Genomic DNA, 26,326 nt, shown 5'->3' on the forward strand with positions numbered 1-26,326 from the left:
TTTGCACAGAATATCTCCTAGAACTACACCCTGTTTAACATTAAACAGTGGAAGCTGAAGATGGCCATTTGAAAATTTTCCACCCTTAACACTAACCAGCATACAAAGCCCCAGTCAGAGCATTAAATGTAGTGCTGCCTGGCTCTAGGAGTTAGCAGCCAATACCCATTGAGACTGGGGTCTATAACTCAACCTCAGGAATTGACTAACATCATTTGCAGGTGTATGTCTACGAGCTTCTGGGTGGTCTTTGGGGCACAGGTAATTTTAGTAATCTAACGACGAGGTAGTTCAAGGCCAATCTAAGTGCTCCTCATGTTTCTTTTTAAGAAATGCAAACAGATTTCGACATTATTAAACTAGAATTTTTAAAGGTTTCCTAAGCAAAAATGGTCTAATGTACAGACAGCATAAGTTCTCTTATGAAAAAATGCTAAAATATGTAGAAAAAGGAATGCTCCATTAAGCCTCTTTGAGAGAATTCCTTGGGTTAAGAGACTTTAAATTATTGGCATTTTCCAGTTCAACACGAGTATCTTGGAACTCCTACTTTAAGTTGAACTTAAAAAAGTTAGGTTATTTAACATTATATGACATCATATTTAGTTTATATAAAAATTTTCTCTTCAATAATCAAAATACATCTTTAGCAAAAATTTAGAATGTAAAATTTTATAAAATAAACACCCATAAAAAAAAGCATAATGTTCTTTTAGTACCATTGCAGATTTAGATTTTCCTTAAATACTGAAACTTTCCAATGACAAGCGGGGTTGCTGCAGGTAAGAAGGCACCTTCTTTCTGATTTTGGCTGTTTTTATAAAATGTTGATCCCCAGAGATTCTCCAGGGTGGATACTACAACACTGATTGTCAGAGCCTTTAAGAAGAAATGGTACAGGGCTGTCTGTAGGCCACTGTGAGACAAGGCATTGCATAGAAAGCCTCTTTCCTGGATTCACTGATTCGAACTGCAGCTGAGGGTTTCATGTTTCCAAGCCCTACACTACAGGTGTGATACAGCTACTTCGCCACCCCTCAGGCCAGACGGGGCTCACTCTGGCTGAGGACAGCCAGTGGCAAATAAACTGACTTCCCAGGACCTTGATGCCTGCCCAGTAGTCTGTGAACAAGACCTTTGAAATCACCCTAACATTCAGGTGGGCCAGGCCAGAGACTGGGAATCGGTCTCTGTGAATTCATTTGTTTTCTTTTTCTTGTGATGACTGTGCTTGGCTGGAGGAAGATTCACTTTCACGTGCCTTGTTAAAGGTAAGAAAGGAATGGTTGTCGTCTTTGGCCAAAACAAAAAGCTCTGGGATGAGCGTCTATCTCTGTCCAAGCGCACTTCGCTCCGGGCTGCTCTGGATAGTTTATAGTAGAGGTATGGCATGTGCTCTCAGCGACACCATCAGACCTCAGATCACAAATGATTTGTGTCTGAAGTCACCCTCCTCGTCTGTCCTGATATGGTTGACTCTGTCTGGCTTCCTGGATTCTGGTAACTTTCCCCATTGTTTATGTTGATGAAGTAACCACATCTGTATGCACTGCAGATGTCCGCTGTTATCAAGGCCAGAACAGCAAGGACAACCGGAACTCTGACAACGTCCAGGTCCTAGGCTTCCGCTTCCTGTTCCTCACTGCAGGCTGAGCCTGCGTCGTTGGAAGCGACGCGGTAATACTGCCCACCCTGTGAACAACGCTGCAAACCAGAGAGCCTATTTCGGAGTTTAGAAGAAAAGAATGTCGAAATCTTGGATTGGCGCTAAAATCTCTTGGCAGCGGCACATTATTGTGACACCAACTGTGAGGCGCGGGGTAGCCCCCACTCTCCTGGCAGTGCAGCGTGGCCTCCTTGCCTCCAGGCACAACGTTTGTTCTGCACACCAAAGGCCACTGGCGTCACATGCACGGTGAACTCCAGGACGATCTTAATTTATTTGCGGTCCTTTGGAGCAACCACCTCACAGCGATAAAGGGCCTAGTCTGTCCGGGTCACATCCCAGATCTTTAGAGAGGTTTTCTCCAACAGTTCTGCAGGACCTGCGAATCTCCCTGTATTCTATTCTCAAAAAGCACAAACGTGGTTCGGGCTTCTTGAATTTTCTTTTATTCAATCCTGGAATGATACGAGACAGCACCACACTTTCAAATTCCTGCACCACTGGGTTTCGGTTCCGGAATTTGAGCTTCACAGCCCTTGAAAAGCCATGTATTTTAAGAGAGTTCTGAGAGTACACACTGAGAAAGGAAATTGTAGAGACCTCAACATGACAAGTTAAAAGAAAGGAGTAATTATCTTAAGTGTTGGCATCACGGATAATTATTATTTCGTTCTCTATACTTTGCTGTGCTTTCCAAAATTTCTATACGAAAGATGTAATCTGGAAGAAATGGGAAAAAAAACCTCAATACGAAGATAAACAAATATTTCTTTCTAAGATATTTCGCCACTGATTCATTAGTTAATACTCTCGCTAATGAGTGATTGATCACATAAATAAGTGAATAAATAAACATTTCTTCCAAGGATATTCCGCCAAAAAACTACCTCCCGTCCTCAGCTGACACGCCAGCTTCCCAGCAGCCGCCTACAGCAATGCAACTGGTTCAAAGCAAAATAGGAACCTCCTTTCCCATAATTCCCTGCTCACTAGCTTCCCGTGAATCCGACCACTTCAAATAGCCGCTGTACAACCAGGCACTTAAGCCCGCCTCCTCACTCTTTACTGGCCATTCACGATTGGTTCCGCCCCCCGCGGTCAGTATGAGGCTGTTGATTGGATAAGAGTGCAGTCCAGAGGGCTGGACGGATTCTGACAGCGGGCGCGGAGGCGTGGCTTCCACCGCTTAGAATCCTGCCCGGTCTCCTGCCGCACCATGTACCGCTCACTCTGGATCCTTGCGCGCTCGCGTCGCCTTGTCCCGGCTCCATCCTCAGCTTGCGGTCCCGGCGTTGGTGGCGCGAACGCCGTCCCATTCCAGCCCCCGGACGCCGCTCGAATGGTGAGCGCAGGCCGCGCGTCCCCCGACCTCCCTGCGGTCACCTTCAGCCTTCCGGCTCGCCGGCCCAGGCGCCCGCGGGCGTTCCCCCCGAGCCCGTGCCTGGGCTGCGCGCCCGCGTGGCGGCCTTCTTGGCCTCGGGCACCTCCAGAGCCCGGAAGAAGCCGCAGCCCCGGGTGAGCGCGTGGGCAGGGGCTGCAGCTGGCGCCGAGGGTCCCGCTCCCGGGCCCTCCTCGGAGGCCCCGCGCCGGCCTTGGCCTCGGCGTTTTGGGGTAGCCCGTGCTGCGTTCCTGCCGGTGCAGAGGGTTGCTGCCCTCCGGACAGTGCCGGGGTGGGAGGAGAGTGTGCGAAGAGAGGCAGCTCCCGACCCACCCCTTAGTAAGTCCGACCCTGGCCGAGTGCTCAGCTAGCGGTCTCTGAACTCTGGCTGCTGGGGCCATCACGCTACCGTGAGCTGCTTTCAGATCCAGGTGGGGTTGAAGGTTCTTATGAATTTAAAAGAGTTGCCTTCGCATGAAATTGCCTGTTTAGTTCGTTCGGCTGCATACGGTTTACTCCACTTTTGTAAATTTGTGAACATAGGCAGAGTATCCTGAAGCTAGCATGTTAGAGGAGATTAGATAGTTAGGCCCGATAGCTGAATCAGAACTTTTGATTCAGAAAGACCACTAGGTAATTTAAAGGGCCGAGTTCAAGTTATGACACGCTGACTTAGATAGGCCTCGGCTCTTTAGAGTGTCACCTTCTGTATTTTGGTGCTTTAACAAGCAGTAAGTACATACGTATATTGTTAGGAAATATTTGGGAAATAAATGATAGTTTAGGAAGAGTTACAGTTATGCACTGTTCACTTTGCTGTTCTATGAGCTTTGCAATCAAAGTGATGTTATTTCAAACCCTACTCAAGTTTGGGACTGCGGGCCAGTTGTCTTTGCCTCAGTTTCTGCATGTAAAATGAAAATAATTACAGCAATGCCACAAGGTTGCACCTGTGAAAGTACTTTGAGTTGGGCGTTTGGTGAGGGCTTGCTAAATAAATGCTTCCATTTGGAATATTTCAAAGGCCAAGACCTTTTATGGACTATAAACTTTAAGATAATTTGATGCCATCGCTATACCTGAAACTACAAAATCAGGATGCTTTATGTTCTTGGACTCCCTGCTCTAATAATTTTAGTGCATTTTAGAATCTTTAAAAGTTATTTTTTATTTATTCTTCTATAAAAGGGAACAGGAGACTGAAGAACTGAATATCTCATTGGCACAAATGTCAGAAAATAGCAGTGCCTTGCTTTTAGGGTTGTAAAATTAGCTAACATCAGATGAGAATAGATTTTTCATTATTCTAAATACATCTTTGCTCTCTAATCTCAGCTACAAAATCTCAGTTGATTTTATTAGAAGTTTTTCTTGTTGCTAGTATTGAGAAATTCACATAACCCTCGATTACCTAAGTTACCTTTTATCCAAAAGAGCACATAAAAGTCCATACAGTAGGAAGAAAACATTTATTGAATGACCACTAGGTACTGAGCCCTGGGAATAAGACAGTTGCTATGGACATAGAGTTTGGAGACTGTTTCCAGCAGTCTCCAAAAATTTTAGTATATGCACCTGTGTTTATGTGTGTACAGCATCATGATATGGCGTTTTTTTCTTCTGTGGGTCATTGTAAAGAATATTTGAAGTCATTTCACAAAGTTACCTGGTTTATCATCCCTCTATCCATACATGTATGTATACATATGTGCTTATCTAGCAGATGTCAACCTCGCATAAACATAGCCTGCTCAGACGGTTTTCTCTAATTCCTGGTGATTTACAAAGTGTTTTACAGCGTTGCTTCATTTTCTGTTCTACAAATTCGTGCAGCTCACATATTTTGAGGGATTAAAGTGAGAACTTTTGAATTTTGGAGTAGTTTGTTACTAGTTAAGCTGCTGATAGTTTGTTATTAGGTAGACAAACTACATGTTGTTGCAAATGTGGGATGTTTATTATTACTGTGAGGACAGGAAGTACAGTTGATTTTTGAACAACCCAGAGTTTAGGGGCACCAACCCTTGCACAGTTAAATCACGTATAACTTGATTCCCCAAAAACTTAACTGCTAATAGCCTACTGTTGACCAGAAGCCTTACGGATAATATAAACATTTAACACATAGTTTGTATATGTAGTATGTACCATATTCATACAATAAAATAAGCAAGAGGAAAAAAATGTTACTAAGAAAATCATAAGAAAAGTACGTTTGTCATATTTATTGAAAAAAGTTCTTCTGTAAGTGGACTTGCACAGTTCAACCTGTGTTGTTCAGGGGTCAACTATATTTTTTGAAGTGTTTGCTGAGATTGTTATTTCAGCCACAGTTGACTTCTACACTTTTTTACAATGATCATTGTCAAGGTTCTACAGATTGAGGAATTTGTTTCTAGATTCAGAATTAAATTTTTTTTTAAAGTTTAAGCTGAAGAAAATAGCTAAAATTTATTCATCAAAGTTTTTCCAAGTAACTTTGAATGTTACTGAGTTTTATCATAGTAACCTGTTATTTAGGGAAGGGGCCCCCAAACCCCAGGCCAAGGAGTGTTAGGGACCGTGCCTCACAGCAAGAGGTGAGCGGTGGGCCAGCTAGTGAAGCTTCATCTGTATCTGCAGCCGCTCCCCAGTGCTAGCATCCTACCTCAGCTCCACCTTCAAGATCGACTTCAAGATAAAAACTCCTTAAAATCAGATGTAGGACTTGCGTATATGTATTTATGTTCATTCATTTGGGAGAGGATCCATAGCTTTCCTCATATTCCCAGAGGGTTCCTCAGCCTGAAAAGGTCAAGAACAGACCTAGCCTGTCTTCACTTGTCCATACATTTAATTTAGAAATAAGAAAAGCTGACTTGCTGAAGGTGACACAGCAGTCTGGACTATTTGTACCGCACTGTTTTATCTCATGCATAGTATTTGTAGAACACAGGTAAGCTTTGTTTAAATAGATAATATTTTCACATTTTAAAGGCTCATTCTTCCACTGTTTTCTGAAGTTCCCAGTAAAATAAGCATTAACTTGAGTACACTGAATTGTCCAAAGCTTGACCAATAATAGCCGTACTCCTGAGTTGGAAAAGATTATTTTTCCTTTAAAGGCTTTCTTTGTGTTTATCATCTGTGTAGTGTATGAATGCTGTAATATGTCTTTAACATCTGTATTAATAAATGTGGGTGACTAAAATTTCTCAAAAGAGCTGGCGGCGGGGAGTAGAATGAAAGTCAAAATGGATTTTTTTAGTCTTTGTGGTACTTGATTTTTTTTCCCTTACAGTTGATATGAAGTTATTACTTTTGACACAAGTTCTTTTCAAGCTGTAATAGTGTCTTATCTTTATCTATAGGCTAGTCGGAATTCCTATCGGCTAGAATATGATACCTTTGGTGAACTTCAGGTCCCAAATGATAAGTATTATGGTGCCCAGACTGTGAGATCTACAATGAACTTTAAGATTGGAGGTGTGACAGAACGCATGCCAGTAAGTAGATTTTGTGGCAATAATGAACTAATCTTTGTTCAAATGAGTCAACTTTATTTTGTAAATAAATATCTTGCAGAGTTAAAACATAGCTGTTAGAGAACGTTGTGAGTAGTAAGATGTTTTTCATGAAAATGTCAAAGAACTTTTTGAAGTTTAGTTAACTATTATTTTGAGCTATGACTTTAACTATTTTGGATTTTTATTTGATACAAATTGATCGGCCGGAGGAGACGAAAATGAGAGTGAGATTGAGCCAAAGTGAAGTATAAAACAGGCTTTATTAGGGTCTGCGGGAGAGGTTCTCTGGTCCCGAGGAAAGGGGCCAGAGAAGTCTCATGGGTCTGGGGTATAGGCGCGGTTTTTAAAGGTTTTGGCCCAGGATGTCCGCGGGGTTACAGGGCGGGGACTTTTCTGTTTGGCTGATCCCGCCGCCCTGGAAGCCTCTGCTGTAACTTTGGTCGTGAGCCCTCGGCCATGTCTTAGGTATTGAGCCACCTTCCCGCTGGCGTAATGGCGCCTGTGAGCAACCAATCTGCAAACTAAAGGGTTTGAAATGTAGTTATATTTGTCAGAAGCTTTTACTTTTAGAACTCTGGGATTAAAAAAAATTCTAAGAGAAATTTCCAGTCACTTATAGAGTATCAGGCTTCACTGACATACTAGAATATTATGTTTTTTGGCTCAATGCCTATTTAGTAACTGTTTATTTTATGTTGATTGACAGTTAAGAAAGTTATTTTATTTAATTGAGGTATACTTGAGATATAACATATTCATTTCAGGTGTACACACAATGATTCTGTATGTGAATACATTGTGGAACGATCACCTCAATAAGTTAGTTAACATTTGTCACCATGCATAATTACAAAAATGTTTTTCTTTTTGCAATGATGACTTTTAATATCTCGGCAACTTTCAGATATGCAATACAGTATCATGCTGCGTATTATGTCCCCTTGTTTATTTTATAACTGGCATGTTATTTTATAACATTTGTACCTGCTTCACCCATTTTACCCAATCCCCACCTGCTGCCCCTAGCAACCTCTAATTTGTTCTGTGTCTACAAGCTTTGTTTTCTGTTCGTTTGTTATATTTCTTAGATCCCCCATGTAAGTGAGATTATATAATGTTTGTCTTTGTCTGATTTAATTCTTTTAGCATAATGCCCTCAGGGTCTATCATGTTGTTGCAAATAGCATGATTTCATTCTTTTTTATAGCTGAATAGTATTCGATTGTGTATATATGTACACAATCTGTTCATCCATTGATGGTCACTTAGGTTATTTCCATTACTTGTTATTGTAAATAATGCCGCGGTGAACATGGTGGTGCATATATCTTTAAATTGGTGTTTTTATTTTTTCAGATAGATATACAAAAGTAGAATTGCTGGATCATGTGGTAGTTCTGTTTTTAATTTGTCGAGGATTCTCTATACTGTTCTGCATAATGGCTACACGAATTTCTATTCCAGCCAACAGTGCACAGGGGTTCCCTTTGCTCCACATCCTTGCCAACACTTGCCATTTCTTGCCTTTTTGATTATAGCCATTCTGACAGGTGTGAAGTGGTATCTCATTGTGGTTGTGATTTACATTTCACTGATTAGTGATGTAGAGCATTTTTTCATGTGCTTGTTGGCTTTTTTTTTTTTTTTCCTGTCAGTTGAGTTGTATAAATTCTTTAATATTTTGGATACTAACCTCTTATCAGATATATGGTTTGCAAATTTTCTTCCATTTAGTAGTTTGCCTTTTTATTTTGTTGATGATTTTCTTTTCTGTTTGGAAGCTTTTCGTTTGAGGTCGTCCAGCTAGTATATTTTTCCTTTTGTTGCCTTTGCTTTTGGAGGCAGAGCCAAAAAAATCACTGCCGAAGCCGAGGAGCTTATCACATATGTTTTCTAGGATTTTTATGGTTTCAGGTCTTAACACTCAAGTCTAATCCATTTAGAATTAATTTTTGTGTGTGTTGTAGTCTGATGCGTGTGGCTCTTCGGTCTTCACAATATCATTTTGCTACTTTTATTTTATTTGCTTTTTTTTTTTTAAGAGAAGGAAAAATTATAATGTAGCATAGGATCCAGCAAGGAAAAATAATGGTGATTCCTGGTGAAATGATTGAACATCATTTGTTTTTATATATATGAAATAAACCCATACATTATAATGTATCATTAGAAAATAGGATGAAAGGTATATCGTATATCTGAATATTTGTGTATGAGGCATATACACATGTATATGAAGAGTCAGTGTATTTTCTTTTGTTTGTTCTTTAAATAGATACATGATGACTATTGGCTCATTATGTACCTATAATCTTCATATACTAAACATTTCAGGGTCACAGTGTTACTTAAGTTATTGTTTTATGTACAGTTTTTGCACCTGAAAAATATAGTAGTCTTAAACTTTTAGGCTTAACTGAAATTGAAAATTTGAAGTGTTTTTCTGATTAATTTTAGATCCCTGTTATTAAAGCTTTTGGCATCTTGAAGCGAGCAGCTGCTGAAGTAAACCAGGATTATGGTCTTGATCCAAAGATTGCTAATGCAATAATGAGGGCAGCAGATGAGGTAGGAGGTGATAAGTGTGTTTATTTAATGGCATCAGACCCATATCATCCACTGGGTGATGATAAATGGCAGGAGAAGGGGGCAATGCGAGTTAATGAATTTCAACGTAGGGTGGCAGCGTTACTGTTTGGTGAGGATATTACTATGGTGCTTACAATACTGTGGCAAAATTTGTGGGTGATCTTATACCTTATATTTTTTATTCTCTTGATTTAATTCATATAAAGAAAATTTTTTGAAGAAGCATTGTTTAAATTTATATATTTGCTTTCTTATTTTATGTATAAATGATTTGTTTGAAAACTAGTTGGTTATTTGATAATATGTGTAGAGAATTTCACTAATGCACTAATGACATAATCTGTAGGAGAGTTTAAAAACTCTATATGTAATGTTGTTCATTCAGTACTGTTTATAATAACAAATTAGCATCCAAATGATAACAGTTGTTTATGTAAGTTCTATTGTGATACCATAGAAAATTAGTTTTTTAAAAATTGTCATAGAACAAAGTCTAGCATATAAGAAGAAGATAGGTAACAAAATGTATGTATTTTATGATCCTAATTTTGTTTAGAAAAAATGAACAGAAAACATGTCTTTCTATATATAAACTGCAATTGCTTGGAGTAGAGACCGGAAGGAGATGCCAAAATGCTGGTAGTCGTTACTCTGAGGAGCGAAACTATGATGACTATTACACTTTTCTTAGTTCTCAAAATTTTCTACTCCGATCACCTATTTTCATATTACTTGGAAAAAAGTTTTACTTTAAAGTGAACTGATTGTTTAACGTAATAGATTTCTAAAGTACATGCTGATTTTTTTAAAGCTAAAATCATTCCAGAAGATAAAGTTAAGCACCCACTCTCTTATGAAGCTTATAATCCAAAAAAATACATAACTGAAAGGATAAAAATGACAGAAGTAGAAACAAATCTGGACTGTTTGTCTCTGCGCTTGGCAGTTGCTATTCATCGAACATCTGTGCGATGAAGTCGCCGTTAGTGAACTCACTCTCAAGTCACCAGTTCGTTATCGTGCCGGCTCCAGCTACGGCATGTTAGATATTCCTGCTGAGCACCAATAGTAAATGTGTCTAAAGACACACGATTTGCCAGCCTTAACAGGTGGCCTTCTCTAGATACTATTAGAGGAGACATTTGGAGAAATAGAACAAAGATGGCTTTGATTCAATTTTAGTTTGTTTTGTCATCAATGAAATTGTTACACCATTCACAACAGATAAACTTACACTTTTTAATGTACCAGTGTTTGGAACAAGTGATGCTGCAGAAGCCGAGACTTGCTGGATAACCAGGAACTATGTGGCACCATCAATAAGTCACTCAGCATATAAAAAAAGTGAATATCTTTACATCAGTACTATAAATGGGGTCAGCTGGCTATTAGCCAGACTTCAACTTAATCATAGTTGATTAAAGTAGCTAAATGAGTATTGACTATTATTATTTTTTTTTAAATCCTTTTTTAACATTTTGTTTTGCAGGTAGCTGCAGGTAAATTAAATGATCATTTTCCTCTCGTGGTCTGGCAGACTGGATCAGGAACCCAGACAAACATGAATGTAAATGAAGTCATTAGCAATAGAGCAATTGAAATGCTAGGAGGTGAACTTGGTAGCAAGAAACCTGTGCATCCCAATGATCATGTCAATAAAAGCCAGGTCGGTAGTTTCTCTGTTTTTTTATTATAAATTGAAAAGAATACCCAAGATTCGTCTTGTCAAACAGGCGTTGGCTTTCTCATGAGGAGGGTTCATTCTGCTCATATTCTGTAATGGAAAGGACTTACGTATTCTTATTTCTTTTAGGAATCTTGGGTCTAATGTCTTAAACTTGATAAAAATCACTTCTAGTGAAAAAATAACTTTTAGGACACCTGAATTTAGTATATATGTATTTTTTATTGTTTTGGTTTATTTTTTAAAAACCATTTTGAAATTTATAAATTTATTAAAGAATTACAAAGATGCTTCAGAGTTCCTGTAGATCCTCCTCCCAGCTTCCCTAAATCGTAAACATTTTACGTAACTGGTACGTTTATCACATTAAGAAATTAACGTTGGTACAATACTCATAACTAAACAGACTTTATTAGGATTTCTCTAGTTTTCTGACAATATCCTTTTTTTTCTTCCGGGATCCAGTCTAGGCTACACATAACATTTAGTCATATCCTCTTAGTCTCTTCCAATTTGTGACAGTTTATTCTTCATCACTTTTGAAAGTAGGGGTCAGGTATTCTGTAAATGTCGCCCAGTCTGGGTTTATCTGATGTTTTCTCAGGGTTAGGCTGAGACTGGGGGTTTTTGAGACAACTGTTAGAGAAGTGAAGGGCTCCTCATCGCATCACGTCAGGGGCGCATGACAGCCACGTGACCGTCGGTGCTGGTGATGTTAACTCTCAGTCACTTGATGAAGATGGTGTCTGCCAGGTTTCTCTACCTTGCATGCTCTGTGAGGAGGGGGTCACCTCGTCCCGCCCTTACTCCAGGCACCTCACTTAAGCTTCACTTCCCAAAGGGAGGAATATCGACAAAGTTTTGGACATGTGTTAAAATCACCACAGAATTAATAGAGAACTTTGAGATATGCAAATGTCCCTCTTTCTCCTTAAATTTTTGCCCATGAATTTTAACATCCGTCAGTGGATCTTGCCTATAGCAGTCGCTATCGTGGTGTTTCAGTGGCGATTTCCTATTCCTCTCGTTCCTTCTACATTAATTAAAATTTTTCTGTAAAGATTTGACTGCTTTTGTCTCCCCACATTTATTCAGTTATTTATATATATCAGTATGGATTAATGAATATTTATTCTTAGGGTTATGTACAATACTTTTGTTATTTACGTTGTTGTCAGATTTTTCCAGCTTTGAGAGACCTCTCTATTGGCTCTTTCGTTCTTGGGGCATGCCACCATCCTTAAAACAAACAAACGAAACAACAATAGAAAACACTTAACTTACTTTCTTGTACTACCAGATGCTTCAGGCTCATCGTCTCGTATTTTCCCTGCGCTGACCCCCCAGAAGCACCCATTTTTCTAAGGAACTCTTAGAGGGTCGTATTGGAAAATGATACTTAGAAACTAAGATCTAGATGCTAAGTGTAATTTAATATATTTTCAAGTGTTAATGGGGAAGTTTTTTCAATAAATTTATTGTATAAAGAATTTTTCGAAGTCATTGATTGCCTTTAAAAATGAATTTATACTGAAATCTGAGCTCTGCTTCAGAATAATCCAGTGCGCGTGGTCAGATAGAGGAATGAGGTGGAATTATAGTTGAAACGAGATTGGCTACATGCTAATAATTGTTTGAATTTAGGTGACAGGTACATGAGTGTTCATTATACCATTCCTCTTGCTTTTGTAAGCAGTTTGATATTTTCTGTAATAAAAAGTTTAAGAAAATAATGAGAATGTCTTTTTAAATAATGTCATAATTTCAAAGTACAGAGTTACAGTCGGAGAAAGAGCATGGAGTTTAGAATACCTGGTGAGGCCCCAGCTCTGCCAGTCCTGAATGTTTTGGCAAGTTACATAATTTGACAGCTGGGCTTTCCTATATTTGAAGTGGTGACCTACCTCATAGACATTTCAAGGCTGTTCTTTGTTGCCTGTGATTTAACATTTTGCATTTCTTTTGAAACTTTTCCAACAGAGCTCAAATGATACCTTCCCCACAGCAATGCACATTGCCGCTGCAGTGGAAGTTCACGAAGTACTGCTACCAGGACTGCAGAAGCTACACGATGCTCTCGAGGGAAAATCCGAAGAGTTTGCCCAGATCATCAAAATCGGGCGTACTCATACACAGGATGCTGTTCCGCTCACTCTTGGGCAGGTACAGAAGCGTGATTAGGTTTGATTCGAGCCGGGGGCAGGTAAAAATGGCTCGTGTATCATTCACTGAAACACGGTGGTTTGAAAGGCCAGTTCAGTTCAGTGACAGATCGCTCCGCATCAGCCAGTCACTAGTGTTTATTGACGCCACTTAGGCGAAGGGCAGAGCGTGGTGGCTGTCAGCCAGACTCCAGCCTGGTCCGCCTAGGTTCACATCTTAGCTATGCAACGTACAAGCTGCTGGATCGTAGGCAAATTGTTTAGCCTCGCTGTGCCTTAGTTTTCTGGGCTGTAAAATGAGGAATATAGTATCTCATAGCGTAGTCGCGAGGTTGACATAAGCCGATTAATGCAGAGCGCTTGCAACCGAGCCTGGCATGTCGCACACATTGGTGTTGGCTGTCCTCATCATCATCTTCACCTGCCCTTTGTCTCTCATCTAAATCAGTAGGTTCTTTAAACATTAATTTTTAAGTGCTTAAATGAAGCATATCTTAATCTGTAAAATTGTTTTGGCCACATGTGAAAGGTACTAACTCTCTTCAAAATACTAGAAAGTATTATTATGTTTCTTTATCAGTACCTTAAAGAGTGTCTTATAGTATGTATGGTAAAGGAAATGTAAGGAAATATAAGGAACAGTTATTGTTTTAGTAGGCTCACTCCTGCTTGGGAACTGGGACGTAAACAAATTATATATCAAGAGGTGGTTATGTGTGCCAAACGTCAAATGATAGTTATCACATGGGGGTTTTGTAGAAATTGAGGAGAGTGAGAGTTTGGCTGCCGCTGACTTACCACCATTTGTAGTCTCGTTCAGACGATAGCAAATACTGAAAAAAGCTTGATCATTTAGCTTAATTTCATTACTGAAGGAATGAGGAAAATGTGAAATAATTAATTGAAATACAGATGATAGGACTAAATTGAGCCTTCTAAATTGTTACCTCTTGAGGCTGTGTCTTATTTCTCTCTGCATCGTTGGTTCTTAGAGACATGCATAGTTTCTAAGGAGATACGGTATATGTCTTTGAAACTGTTCGGCATCCCTCTGGTCACCCCCCCCCCCCCGCCTTTTTTTTGTGTGTGTATATCACATGCTGGAAAACCACTGTGCCGAAGTCCATTTGGGCCGTGACATGGCCTCCTATGTGAAGTCATCATTCTGCCTATTACAACAGGTTACATTTTTTCAGTTTGACGTTTTTCTTATTAGAAGCATGTGTACTTACTTTTATTGGACTTGTCTTTTAAGTTTGTGCAATTTTCCCTTAAGAAAAACATATTGCTTAAGTGAATCCAGCCAGGGTACACACAAATGAAGTTAGATCGGGTGGATCAGTCTACCTGAAAGGAATCGAATCTTCTAAAATGTTTTCTTTCAAGTGGTGTGAAATCCTAATAGGTAGTCAAAAGCATTCATAGGTTTTCAGCGTTTTTAGATAGGAAAAAAGATTGAGTAGAACCATATCTCCTGGCTTGCTCAGTTGAATTCTCATTTATGCCTTTGTTCTTGCATAATTCTTACTAGATTAGGCCCTTGCTATATGCAAAGCTCAGTAAATTCTGTGGTTACCTTATTTCAAGTATATCATATTTTGGGAACCACTGTGACAGTGACATGAAGAGCAGAGGTAAGTGCATCTTGAAGCTGTTGTCTTCCTGTCCGCCGGCACCTTCCCGTGCTGTTCAGTGAGTCGCTTAGCCTCTTGAATCCCTGTAAAATACCCTCATATTCTCTGTCAGGATTTTAAACTGAAATTATTGGAGAATATTTCTGTTTGCATTTTTCTTGAGAAGATTTAGTTTTTTTTTCTTTTTCAAAGTTGTCTGGGATACACCAAAAAAATAAATAACTTGCAAATAAAGCAATAACTTAATGTAGTAAAGTCATTCTTTTTTAAAGTTTATTTACTATTTTGTTTTTCTTTGCCTTCTATTAAAAGACTAAATTATAAACAGGCTGTGTGTTATCAGTGTCGTCCTACCTCATAGGTTTTATAAAACCTCATTTTTTCCCTATACTTTGTTCATTACGTGAATTAAAATAGTATAAATGCCACATGAGTTACTTATAATTTAGTGCCTAAAATGTATTTTAAGAAAACGTCTATTTAATGCAGTTAGAGTAACTTGTAAGTCATTAGGAAATTAGATAGTCTTACCTTAATTCCCTTCTTTTTTCAGGAATTCAGTGGTTATGTTCAACAAGTGAAATATGCAATGACGAGGATAAAAGCTGCCATGCCGAGGATCTACGAGCTCGCGGCCGGAGGCACCGCCGTCGGAACTGGTTTAAATACTAGGATCGGCTTTGCGGAAAAGGTCGCCACAAAAGTGGCTACGCTCACAGGTCAGTGGTAGTATGAATTTTTACTCATTTTTATTATCCTAGTCTGTTTTATAGGTGTTTCTGCTTTAAATTTTTGCAAATTTAAAGTTAGATATATTCCCATCAACCATGTATTTTATTTTAAAAGTGTTTTTCAGTTCATACCGTTGTGGAAAAAGATATTTGGTATGCTTTCCGTCTTGAATTTGCTAAAACTTTTTTTGTGGTTTAACATACGGTCTGTCGTAGAATATGTTCCGTGTGCTCTTGAGAGGAGTGTGTGTTCTGCTGTCGTTGGATAGAATGTGTTCTGTATGTGTGTGTGGGAGTTATGTGCTCTATAGTGGTGCTCACATCTACTGTTTCCCTGTGATTTTGTCTGGATGATCCGTCCATTGCTGAGAGTGGGGTTGTAAATTCCTACAGTATTTTGCGGTGCTGTTTATTCTCCTTTTAGCTCTATTAGCTTTTGCTTTATATATTTAGGTGCTTCAGTGTTGGGTGCATATTTATAATTGTTATATCTTCTTGATGTATTGGCCCCTATATCATTATATAAAGAACTTCTTTTGTTTTTTTACCATTTTTTAGTTAAAATCTATTTTGTCTGATCGATTTTATTGTTAACTACCCTTTTTTTTCTTGGTTACCATTAGTTTTGAAATATCTTTTTCCATCCTTTTGTTCTCAGTGTATGAGTGTCTTTAAGGCTCAAGCGAGTCTCTTGTAGATAGCATAATGTTGGATCTTGTTTTTTTATCCATTCAGCCATTCTCTTTTAATGGATTTAACCCATTTGCATTTAAAATAACTATTTATAGGTAAGGACTTTTTTGATTAATTTTCCGATTATTTTGTAGATCCATTCTTTGTTTCTTACCCTGCTTTCTTTTTGTGTGTGTTTTGATGTCTTTGGTATCAGTATGCTTTGACTTCTTTATCATGCTCTTTTATATAATTATTACAGGATACTCCCTTGTTACCATGAAACTTACATAAATATAACACCTTGTTTTAAACTGGTAATGACTAACTTCAATAGAATTTGTAAACTTTACACTTTTTCTCCCCCCCCTCATGTTAGGTCAGTTTTACAATTTACACATTTTTTATATTGTGTAATTAGTAACAGATTATTGTAATTATGGTTATTTTTACTATGTTTTTAAAACATTTTAAACTAGAGTTGTAAGTGAATTATGTATCACTGTTACCGTATTGCAGAATATAACTAGATGTACACTATCTTTTTATGTTTTTATGATGTTAATTAGTGTTCTTTTACTTCTGTTCAAAACTCTTTTTACCTTTTCTTGTAAGGCTAGTTTTTGGTAATGAATTCTCTCAGTTTGTGTTCGAGAAAATCTTTTCCTCCTTCATTTATGAATGAGCTTCATTGGGTATAGAATTCTTGGTTGACAATTATTTTCTCAGTTTGAGTATAGAATTCTCTCAGTTCGTGATTGAGAAAATCTTTTCCTCCTTCATTTATGAAAGACCTTCATTGGGTATAGAATTCTTGGTTGACAATTATTTTCTGTTGTTATTCTAAATATGTCATTATATTCTCTCCCTGCCTGAAAAGTTTCTCTTGAGAGATCTTCTGATAGTTTTATGGGGGTTCCTGTTTATGAACTTTTTCCCCTTGCTGCTTTTATCATTCTTTGTCTTTGATGACTGATAATTTAATTATAATTAGTCTCGGTGTAGCCCTGTTTGGATTCAACCTATTTGGAATCCTTTGGGCCTTTTCTGGATGTCCATTTCACTTGGACACCTTCAGGAAAGTCTTAGCCATTATTGCTTTTAATTTTAATTTCTGTCCCTTTCTCTTCTCCTTCTGGAATTCCCAGAATGCGTATATTGTCTTTTTATTGCCATAGTTCCTAGGCTGTCTTCACTTTCATTTTTCTTTTTGCTCCTTTAACTGAATAATTTCCAATGTCTTATCCTCCAGGCTTATGAGTCTTCTGCATAGTCGAGTCTCCATTTGAAATGCTATTGATTTCTTCAGTTCAGTGATTATGCTTCAACTCTAAGATACTTGTTTTATGATGACTGCTATTTCCTTGTTTATTTTCACATTTTGTTCATGCATTATTTCCTAGTTTTTTGTTTTGTTTTGTTTTTTAGTTGTCTTTCTGTATTTTCTTGTAGTTTACTAAACTTCCCTAAGGGGATTATTCTGAATTCTTATTCTGACAGTTCATAGCTCTCCATTTTATTAGGGTCAGGTATTGGGGCTTGTATCCTTTGCTAATGTCATATTTATCTGATTTTTTTCATGAATCTTAATTCCTTACATTGGTATCTTTGCATTTTCTTTCCATGCATTTTTTTTTTAATTACAGTTAACAGTCAATATTTTATATTAGTTTCAGGTGTACAACAGAGTGGTTAGACATTTATATAATTTACAAAGTGATCCCCTTATAAGTCTAGTAGCCACCTGGAACCTTCTAACTTACTACAATATTATTGAATATATTTTCAATGCTATACTTTACATCCCTGTAACTGTTTTGTAACTACCAATTTGTACTTCTTAATCCCTTCACCTTTTTTACTCAGCTCTCAACGGCCCTCCTCACTTGGCAGTAATCAGTTTGTTCTCTGTATCTGTGACTCTGTTTCTGTTTCTTTTGTTCATTTATTTTGTTTTTAAATTCCACATATAAGTGAAATCATATGGTATTTGTCTTTCTCTGACTCATTTCATTAGCATTATACCCTCTAGATCCATGCATGTTGTTAGAAATGGTAAGATTTCATTCTTTTTTATGGCCAAGTAGTACTTTATTTTAAATATGTACAACCTCTTTATCCAATTGTCTGTTGATAGGCATCTATGTTACTTCCATATCTTGGCTATTGTAAATAATGCTGCATTGAACATAGGGATGCATACATCTTTTCAAATGAATGTTTTAGATTTCTAATTTCATTTTTTTTTTGCATGTATCTGTCTGATTTTCTTAACACCATTTATTGAAGAGACTGTCTTTACTGGATTGTTATTTTCTTGCCTCCTTTGTTCTAGATTGACTATATATGCATGGATTTATTTCTGGGCTCTCTGTTCTGTTCCATTCATCTGTATGTCTATTTCTATGCCAGTGCCATGCTGTTTTAATTACTATAGCCTTGTAGTATAGTTTGTTATTAGGCAGTATAATACCTCCGACTTTGTTCTTTTTGAAGATCGCCATGACTGTTTGGGGTCTTTTATGGTTCCATGTAAATTTTAGGATTATTTTTGCTCTGATCTTTATTAGTTCCTTCCTTCTACTCACTTTAGGTTTTGTTGTTCTTTTTCTGTTTCCTTTAGATGTGAGGTTAGATCATTCATTGGAGATTTTTCTTGTTTCTTAAACAAGAAGCAAGGCCTGTATTGCTATCAATTTCCCTCTTAGATCTGCTTTTGCTGTGTCCCATAGATTTTGTGTCATTGTGTTTTCTTTTTTATTTGTCTTAAAGTAGATACTCAGAAGAGGGATTGTTGGGTCATATGGTAATTCTATTCTTAATTTTTTGAGGAACCTCCATACTGTTTTCTGTAGCGGCTGCACCAATTTACATTCTCACCAGCAGTGTATGAGGGTTTTTTTCCCCTCAACCTCTCTCCAACACTGGTTATTACTTGTCCTGTTGATGATTCAATGATAGCCATTCATACCTGTGAGGTGGCATCTCATTGTGGTTTTGATTTGCATTTCCCTAATAGCTAGTAGAGTTGAGCATCTTTATTATATATCTGTTGACCATTTGCATATCTTCTTGAGGGAAGTATCTGTTCAGGTCTTCTGCCCATCTTTTAATTGGTTTTCTCTTCCGTTGTGTTGTATAAGTTCTCTGTATATTTTGGATATTAGCCTTTTATCTGAGGTGCTGTTTGCAAATATCTTCTCCCTTTCAGTTGATCGCTTTTTTGTCTTGTTGATAAAGATTATATAACACTCATCATTACTTACTTGCAGAGGTTTGCTTTTTAATCACATTTTAAGCAAGGAGAACTGTACTGCAGGGTTTAGACTATGTAAATCTTTAAAATTTTGAACATGAAAGAGATAGACTAGGATCATCTAACTCGTTGGATCCATAATTTCTCAGGGTATTTTGTGGGCCCCTGGGTAGAGGAGAGATTAGAATAGCCTTAGATTTGGGGAGCAGGGGGAATTGTACTAGGGAAGTAATGTGGAGTAAAGCAGTGAATTTTACCTGCTTTACGTTTTTACTCAAGTAGTCAGGCGTGATATACACGTGTCGGCAGGAGGATCGTGCTTTTCTTCCACTGTCTTGTACTTAGTTTTCATTCTTATCACCATTCGTATCACCAGATTCTTTCTACTCCTTCTGGACTTTTTGAAGAAATGTAGACAAAGCTTTAGTCTTAAACATTTTTTTGAAGTAAACTTTTTAGTCTGTTTTTGATTTTTATATACTGAACTTCCTATTTCTCTTATGAGTATCGGAAAAATCATTTAATTTTACCTGTTGACTCAATAGGTTTTCTTTTTCTTTAGGCTTGCCTTTTGTTACAGCTCCAAACAAATTTGAAGCTCTGGCTGCTCATGATGCTTTGGTTGAACTCAGTGGAGCCATGAACACTTCCGCTTGCAGTCTGATGAAGATAGCAAACGATATCCGTTTTCTGGGTTCCGGTCCTCGCTCAGGTCTGGGGGAACTGATTTTGCCTGAAAATGAACCAGGAAGCAGTATCATGCCAGGTAATCTCAGAGCTGGTAGATGTTAGAGCTAGGACTTGACTCCAACCCCGGCGTTTATTTTTTATAGAGCATGTTTCCTTTTGTTTGTGATCCCATGACCCCAAAGATAGATGGGGTCGTGTGTGGCACAATTGTTTCAGAATTTTGGGGTGCGTTTTAATCAGAACTTGAGGGAACATCATCCGACAATATAGGGAAAAAATTTTATTTCATAGCATACATTTTGATTTCCACACTGGGAAATTCACCATAGTTCTGTCTTTCCCAGTCCAAAGCCAGGAGAGTTCTAGAACAGGCTGTTAAAGTGATTAGCACAGGTTGAATAAAAATGAATCTTACCAAATGCTTCTTCATTTTTTCCTTTGGGGAAGTAACACAGACATTGGCTGTCTGGACTCCAGCAAGCCATTTGACAGACTCACGTGGTGTTCACTGAATCCAGTGAAGCGTGAGCAGTACTGCGAGGTGAATGTCGCTGAGAGCACAGTGACACTCAGGTCATGGCCAATGAGTCGCCCTCAGACACAAGGACTGTCTTGGAAGCAAGCGGAAGGGCTCTGCCTCGTCATCAGTTTCCTGGTGACTGAGGCTGAAGGTAGGGAGTCCATGCCGATTATGTTAGCGCATGACGAAGTCCAAGCAGCGGGATGTCCAATGACGGGCTAGAGATTCATACAGGTCTCTGTAGGTTGGACTAAATCTGGCATGGTGGTTGACATGATGGTTTCTAATAGTGAGAAAGAAAGACCTGACTAGATTCTTCTAAATCTCTGCATGTATAGAATAAGAGATCTGATTTTAACGTGTTTCGTGATGAAAATGACAGGTTTAGTTGATTGCAAATTCAAGGCAATAGCCTAAAAAAAAGAGACACACGGAGTCACAGAAAAGGGAGTTAGCTTTCCAACGTGTTGCTTTGTCCTAGGAATGAGGGATGTTTGGTTCAAACTCGAACTTGTCAAAGGAGTGTTACCAGGGTGGTGGGGTTCACGAGATTCATACGATGAGCTGGAAAATTCCAGCTTGTCGTCATGCTCTGAGAAGCCTCCCGAGTGTGGGTGACCTGCCTCTTTCATAAGCGTTTCCATGGCAGCCGCACTTCCGTCTTTACCCCGTGTCTGCTGTAGCTGCCAGCGCGCTCTCTGGCCTCCAAGTTCTGCACTGCTCTTACTTACTCTGTGTGGTCAGCGCTGGCTCCGTAAGCATTTTTAGAGTGAGTGAGAGCCAGAAGGGCGGAGGGCTGTATTTTACGCGCAGTTGCGGGTGCTCATTACTCGTTAGACGTTGAATGATTGAGTTCGTGGCCGCCCAGCCCCCCTTGCTCTGGTTGGTTGGTTTCATTAAATAAGCAATGATGGCTTTGCCTTATGACACGTCTCACTCTATTTTCTGAAGTTAAGTTTCCTTCTCGATCGTTCGATGTAAAACCTAATGTGAAGTGACACATGAAGCCGTGAGTGTGTCTGATTTGGACTCTTCTGGCGCTTCTCTTGAAGGCAAGGTGAACCCTACCCAGTGCGAGGCGATGACCATGGTTGCTGCCCAGGTCATGGGGAATCACGTCGCCGTTACCGTGGGAGGCAGCAATGGACACTTCGAGTTGAATGTTTTCAAGCCAATGATGGTGAGCTTTAAAATTGATTTTTAATGTTTTCGACTGAAGGCGAGCGGCCTTGGCTTTTGCCTTCCATGCAGGTTTGTCCAGAGTCTGCACGAGGTACTCGGGTGTTATAAGTGGCAGTTGGAAGTCCCACGTATGGTAACCTTAGGGAGGATTCATCCTGGATGTTCAGTTAGACAACTTCTAGCTCAAGTATTTGACGGTTTGCTGTTCTTAATAGGAAGGAAAATTCTGGAAGGTAAGGTGTAGGTTTCTTCCTTGCCCCTCACCAGTGTGGCTAGAAATAAGTTCAGGCCTCATCAGTTTTAAAAAAAAAGCGCTGCCTCACCCTGTCTCCTCACGCTGCTGCTTTCTTCGTCCCTCCAAATCGGTCCCCTTGGGAGGGCAGCCCCACACGCGGGGACCTCACGCCGCGGTCGCTCCGCCGGCTTCGGCGTCACTCGGGCTGGATCGTCCCCGCGGTCCCTGTGACCGCCCGTGCGTGCCGCGGCTCCTCCTCCTCGAAGCGCTCTTTGCCCTCGGTTTCTTCAGCACTTTGCAGTTTTCTTCCTTTTCCCTCTCAGGCTTTCTTTGACTGGTTTTACCTCTTCCACATTTTCGTGTCCACTAAGTCTCTTTTCCTTCATCTTTATTTAGCTGGCACAAGATGGCATCATCTTTCATCCATTTGCCCAGACTCAGTAATTGAGCTGTCATCATTGAGTCCTTTATTTGCATAAAATGTTATTTCTAACATGTGTTGGAGGCTTATTTCTAGTTCGTATTTGGTATAAAGTCAGATTTTAATTTGATAAGAATGTGCAAATGATTAACTTACATATATTCATTCAACGTATTCACCAGAGTTACGGAGCCCAGGTCTGTATCAGGCAATGTCCAGGCTGCTAGCGCTAGAACAGTGCGGAAAACGGGCATTGGGCCTGCAGAACGACGTCTGAGGGGACATAGAGGGCGGGCTGCGCGGAGCACAGACCTGGAAGCTTCTGCTTCAGTCCCATTCCAGACAGTTAACACCAGCTGCCTGACCAGCGTGGCTGCATGGCAATACACGTCTTGTTAATTTTTTTAAAAAATCTTTGTTTTCTTTACTAGAAAACAAACCAAGGTAGTCAACATTTGTCTCATAATAAAGTCGCTAGTACTAAATGAATGAACCATGACGCTCCATGACTTCTAGAGTCCATTCTTGGAAGTACGGTGTTCAGACCCTGGGGTTTTAGACCAGAAAAGATTAGGATGTGAATATATATCTATATACACGTTGGAAATGTTACCAAAAAAGAAAGAAAATGCTCTAAGAAACGAATCAATTTTATACTGTTTTTAAACATTGTGTGAAGGTTATTTTACAGTGACCGTGGAATATTTGTTTAGTTAAACATGATCAGGAAGACCTGGGAAGCCCTGACTTCACCAGTTTCCACAAACATGTGCTGAACGTTCTCACCTCTGCCTCTTTGCTCCTCTTCCTTCTGTGTGGAAGATTCAGGCTGTGTGAGTTCTCTCCATCAAATAGGAGATCACCAATTCCTGCAGCTGGAACTAATTTCTCTTTTTCTGTACTCTAACATATTACACCTGTGTTTTAGAATAAACATGTTACTCTGTATTTTATTTGTATTTATTATTTATTCTTTTTTACATCTTTTACATTTCTGCGCTCTCAAATATTTATAATTTTTCATATTTGTTTTGCCTTAAAAGCCATAGGAGTGCTATGTGTGTATTGAATTATGACATATATGTATATGTTTTTGGACAAAAAAGAGTTAAGCTCGATAATTCTCTCTCTCTCTCTCTCTTAGATTAAAAACGTGCTGCACTCAGCCAGGCTGCTGGGGGACGCATCAGTGTCTTTCACAGAGAACTGCGTGGTAGGGATCCAGGCCAACACAGAAAGGATCAACAAGCTCATGAATGAGTCTCTAATGTTGGTGACAGCTCTCAATCCTCACATAGGTAAGGATTCAAGGAACAATAATGTAAATCAGAATACAACATTAAAATGCTGAAAAATTTTTACTACTGGATCAATTAAAAAGTTGAAAAAATTTACAGAGACTACTGGACCAACGTTTGTAGACATTTTCCTTTTGGACACTGTTTTAGTAAAAAATCTTATAAAATATTTGAAATTATGTTTTAAGGCTATGTATATTAACTTTTATGATGTTAAAGTTCTTTCTAAAAGTTAATCAGTTAAGCTTTATTTTATTTGAAATTTGGTAAAATCAGAAGTAGTAGTCGAAACTTATTTTAATCTTCATGGAATTCAGATGCTTCAAATTCTGAAACACTTAGAAAAGACCCTCTTAGTAACGTTGCTCACTAGGTGGCCGGCTGGTTAGCAACGTGGAGCAGGTTCATTTTTCTACCTTCTCCAGATGCTTCGCTTTGCTTTGCATTTGTTCTGCTCCATTAAGAAATGTAAAGTTACCAATTAAAAGAAAAAGGGTTACATATCCGTTGCTTATGGAGAAAGCAGGGGAAATGCAGATGTTTTGTCTAAAACCATGGCTTCTGTGTTGCAAACGTTTTCCAGAGTTGTAGACGCCTGTCATTGTGGAGAGTCAAACACAGATTTGGCGAGCGGATGGACCTTGGTGCTTCCCATTAAATATCTGTTTGACTCGTAGGTTTCCACGGCAGCCACCGCATCGTGTGATGATCTTAAAAGCCTTTCCCACCTTCTTAATGCTGAACTGAGATTGTTAGCATATTTTTTGATTTTGTATTTTAGAACAAATTATGATGCAGTCATTGGCATGATATGGTTACCGCTTTAAAACATTCTTATATAATTCTGAAATTTCACGGCCAATTTTATATTCTTGGCTTCACATTAAGCTATAGTTTCAGTCATAAAGTTAGAGCTCATTTGACTGCTTTAGGTAGCTCTGAGCCCAGTATGATATCTTTGGGGTAGTGCTGAGATTGGTAATGACATTTTGATCCTTTTAAAATTAATGTACCTCAGCGTTCATCTGGAGAGAGAGACAGGGGATCTCACAGGCTCTTATGTGAAATGTTTTGTTACGTCTGTACTTCAGAACTTGTTGCCAAAACATTTAAATTAGAGTACTCCTAAAGCTGAGTGATTGACATCTGTCTTGGAATCAGTTCAGTGTGAGGCCAAGGCCATACGAGGATAAACAGGCAAACCACCCCTTGTGACGGTGACAGAAAGAGCCTCATGACTCCCTCCACAGGATGGGTCCCTTGTGTAATGTTTGGACTTTAATGTCATTATTAGCATAAAAGTACAGAATATCTGCTGTTGACCCCACGGGTTTATTTAACGGGAGAATTCCTAAAGTTACTCTGGTGAATGCCCTTTTCAGCATGTTTAGCCTTCACAAATTCAGTTAACTAATAAAATTAACTATGCTCATAGTTTGTTGTGTGGATGGTCAGTAATTGCAGACTGACACACGTCGTGCGTGGTTGATCAGCTATCTCAGGAGGTTTCTCTTTGGTCACAGTCCTCTGATCTTGGGTTTTTTCCCTCCTTTATTGGTTTCATTTTCATTTTTTTCTGTTCATTCTTAATTTTGCCTTCTGACGTTTTTAAAATTGTTACGTCAACTTACAGAGCTCTCCTGTCCCACCTGTATTAATTTTGAAAGTAGCTGCGGTAAACAGTACACCTGTGATCTTTCATGCACGTATATGTTTATGCTAAAACCTTCCCACCTGTGTCCGCGCATTTCTGGGCAGAGGCCAGGTGTGGACTGCGGAGCGGCGAAGAGCCTTCCGTAGCAGCTGAGGGCTGTCCTCCGGGCCGGCTGCCCCCGCCGTGGGAGAGGGCGCTGGCGCCTCACGGGCCAGGCACCGCGGGTCCTTTGTTGGAAGTATCAGTCTTTCCGGGTAAACATTTTGTTCGAAACAATACATTAATAACAATCAGATGGATATTTTTATGTCTTGATGCCATATTGCTTTCTCCCCCTGTCCCACCTTTTACCCCTCCCCCGTGAAAATATCTGAGTTAGTGGGCGGTTTCAATTTAGGAAGAGATCTGTTGTAGAAATTGAGGTACATTTACCTGCATTACATAAGAAAAGTAAAGGTTTTATTCTCTATAAGGTACAGCAACTATTAAGATAATTACTGTGAATATTTTTAAGATTAATGTTAAGAAATGAGTAACATCAATATCAAATAAATAGTAATGATTATCTTTTGCTCTAGAAAAACCAGATTTCACTACTAATTCCTATGTTTTTAATTTTTTCTTCAGGGTATGACAAAGCAGCCAAGATTGCTAAGACAGCACACAAAAATGGGTCAACCTTAAAGGCAACTGCTATTGAACTTGGCTATCTCACAGCAGAGCAGTTTGATGAATGGGTGAAGCCTAAGGACATGCTGGGTCCAAAGTGATTTGCATAAATTTAAATGAAAAATAATTGTGTTGTATAAAATAATAAAAAAAAAAAAGAAATAGACTCCTTGTATTTCTTAAACAAAAGTGGAGAAATGTGAAAGAAAACTGGTATTGAACTTGACTGTAGCAGAGCAGTTCGATCAGTGTATGCAAAACTCCAGGACATGCTGAGTCCCAAGTGAGTTTAAAGTGTAAAGTAAAATAATTGTGTAGAATCAAAAAGAAAACAGGCTCTTTGGTAATTGACTTGTGTATTACAGTTGTGTCTGATTTG

General features: G+C 39.0%; 1 protein-coding gene and 1 pseudogene across 1 annotated transcript; one reads left to right on the plus strand and one right to left on the minus strand.

Moving 5' to 3' along the window:
* On the minus strand, positions 1 to 2,884 carry LOC107521743 (annotated as a pseudogene).
* Positions 2,883 to 26,326, plus strand: FH (fumarate hydratase). The gene is made up of 10 exons (XM_016166731.2): positions 2,883 to 3,008; positions 6,395 to 6,529; positions 9,008 to 9,118; positions 10,629 to 10,805; positions 12,804 to 12,986; positions 15,173 to 15,338; positions 19,841 to 20,044; positions 21,541 to 21,668; positions 23,471 to 23,624; positions 25,906 to 26,326. Exons 1-10 carry the CDS (start codon positions 2,883 to 2,885, stop codon positions 26,046 to 26,048), a joined length of 1,527 nt encoding a protein of 508 aa, XP_016022217.1. The 3' UTR covers positions 26,049 to 26,326.

The sequence above is a fragment of the Rousettus aegyptiacus genome, unplaced genomic scaffold (assembly GCF_014176215.1).
Source record: "Rousettus aegyptiacus isolate mRouAeg1 unplaced genomic scaffold, mRouAeg1.p scaffold_m13_p_18, whole genome shotgun sequence".
NCBI lineage: Eukaryota > Metazoa > Chordata > Mammalia > Chiroptera > Pteropodidae > Rousettus > Rousettus aegyptiacus.

What these genes read in the sequence shown, in the direction of transcription:
- FH (XM_016166731.2), top strand. Translation starts at nt 2,883, where the DNA reads ATGTACCGCTCACTCTGGATCCTTGCGCGCTCGCGTCGCCTTGTCCCG. An exon ending in GTGTGACAGAACGCATGCCA is followed by an intron (nt 6,530 to 9,007) that starts GTAAGTAGATTT and finishes GATTAATTTTAG; the next exon opens with ATCCCTGTTATTAAAGCTTT. An exon ending in AAAAGTGGCTACGCTCACAG is followed by an intron (nt 15,339 to 19,840) that starts GTCAGTGGTAGT and finishes CTTTTTCTTTAG; the next exon opens with GCTTGCCTTTTGTTACAGCT.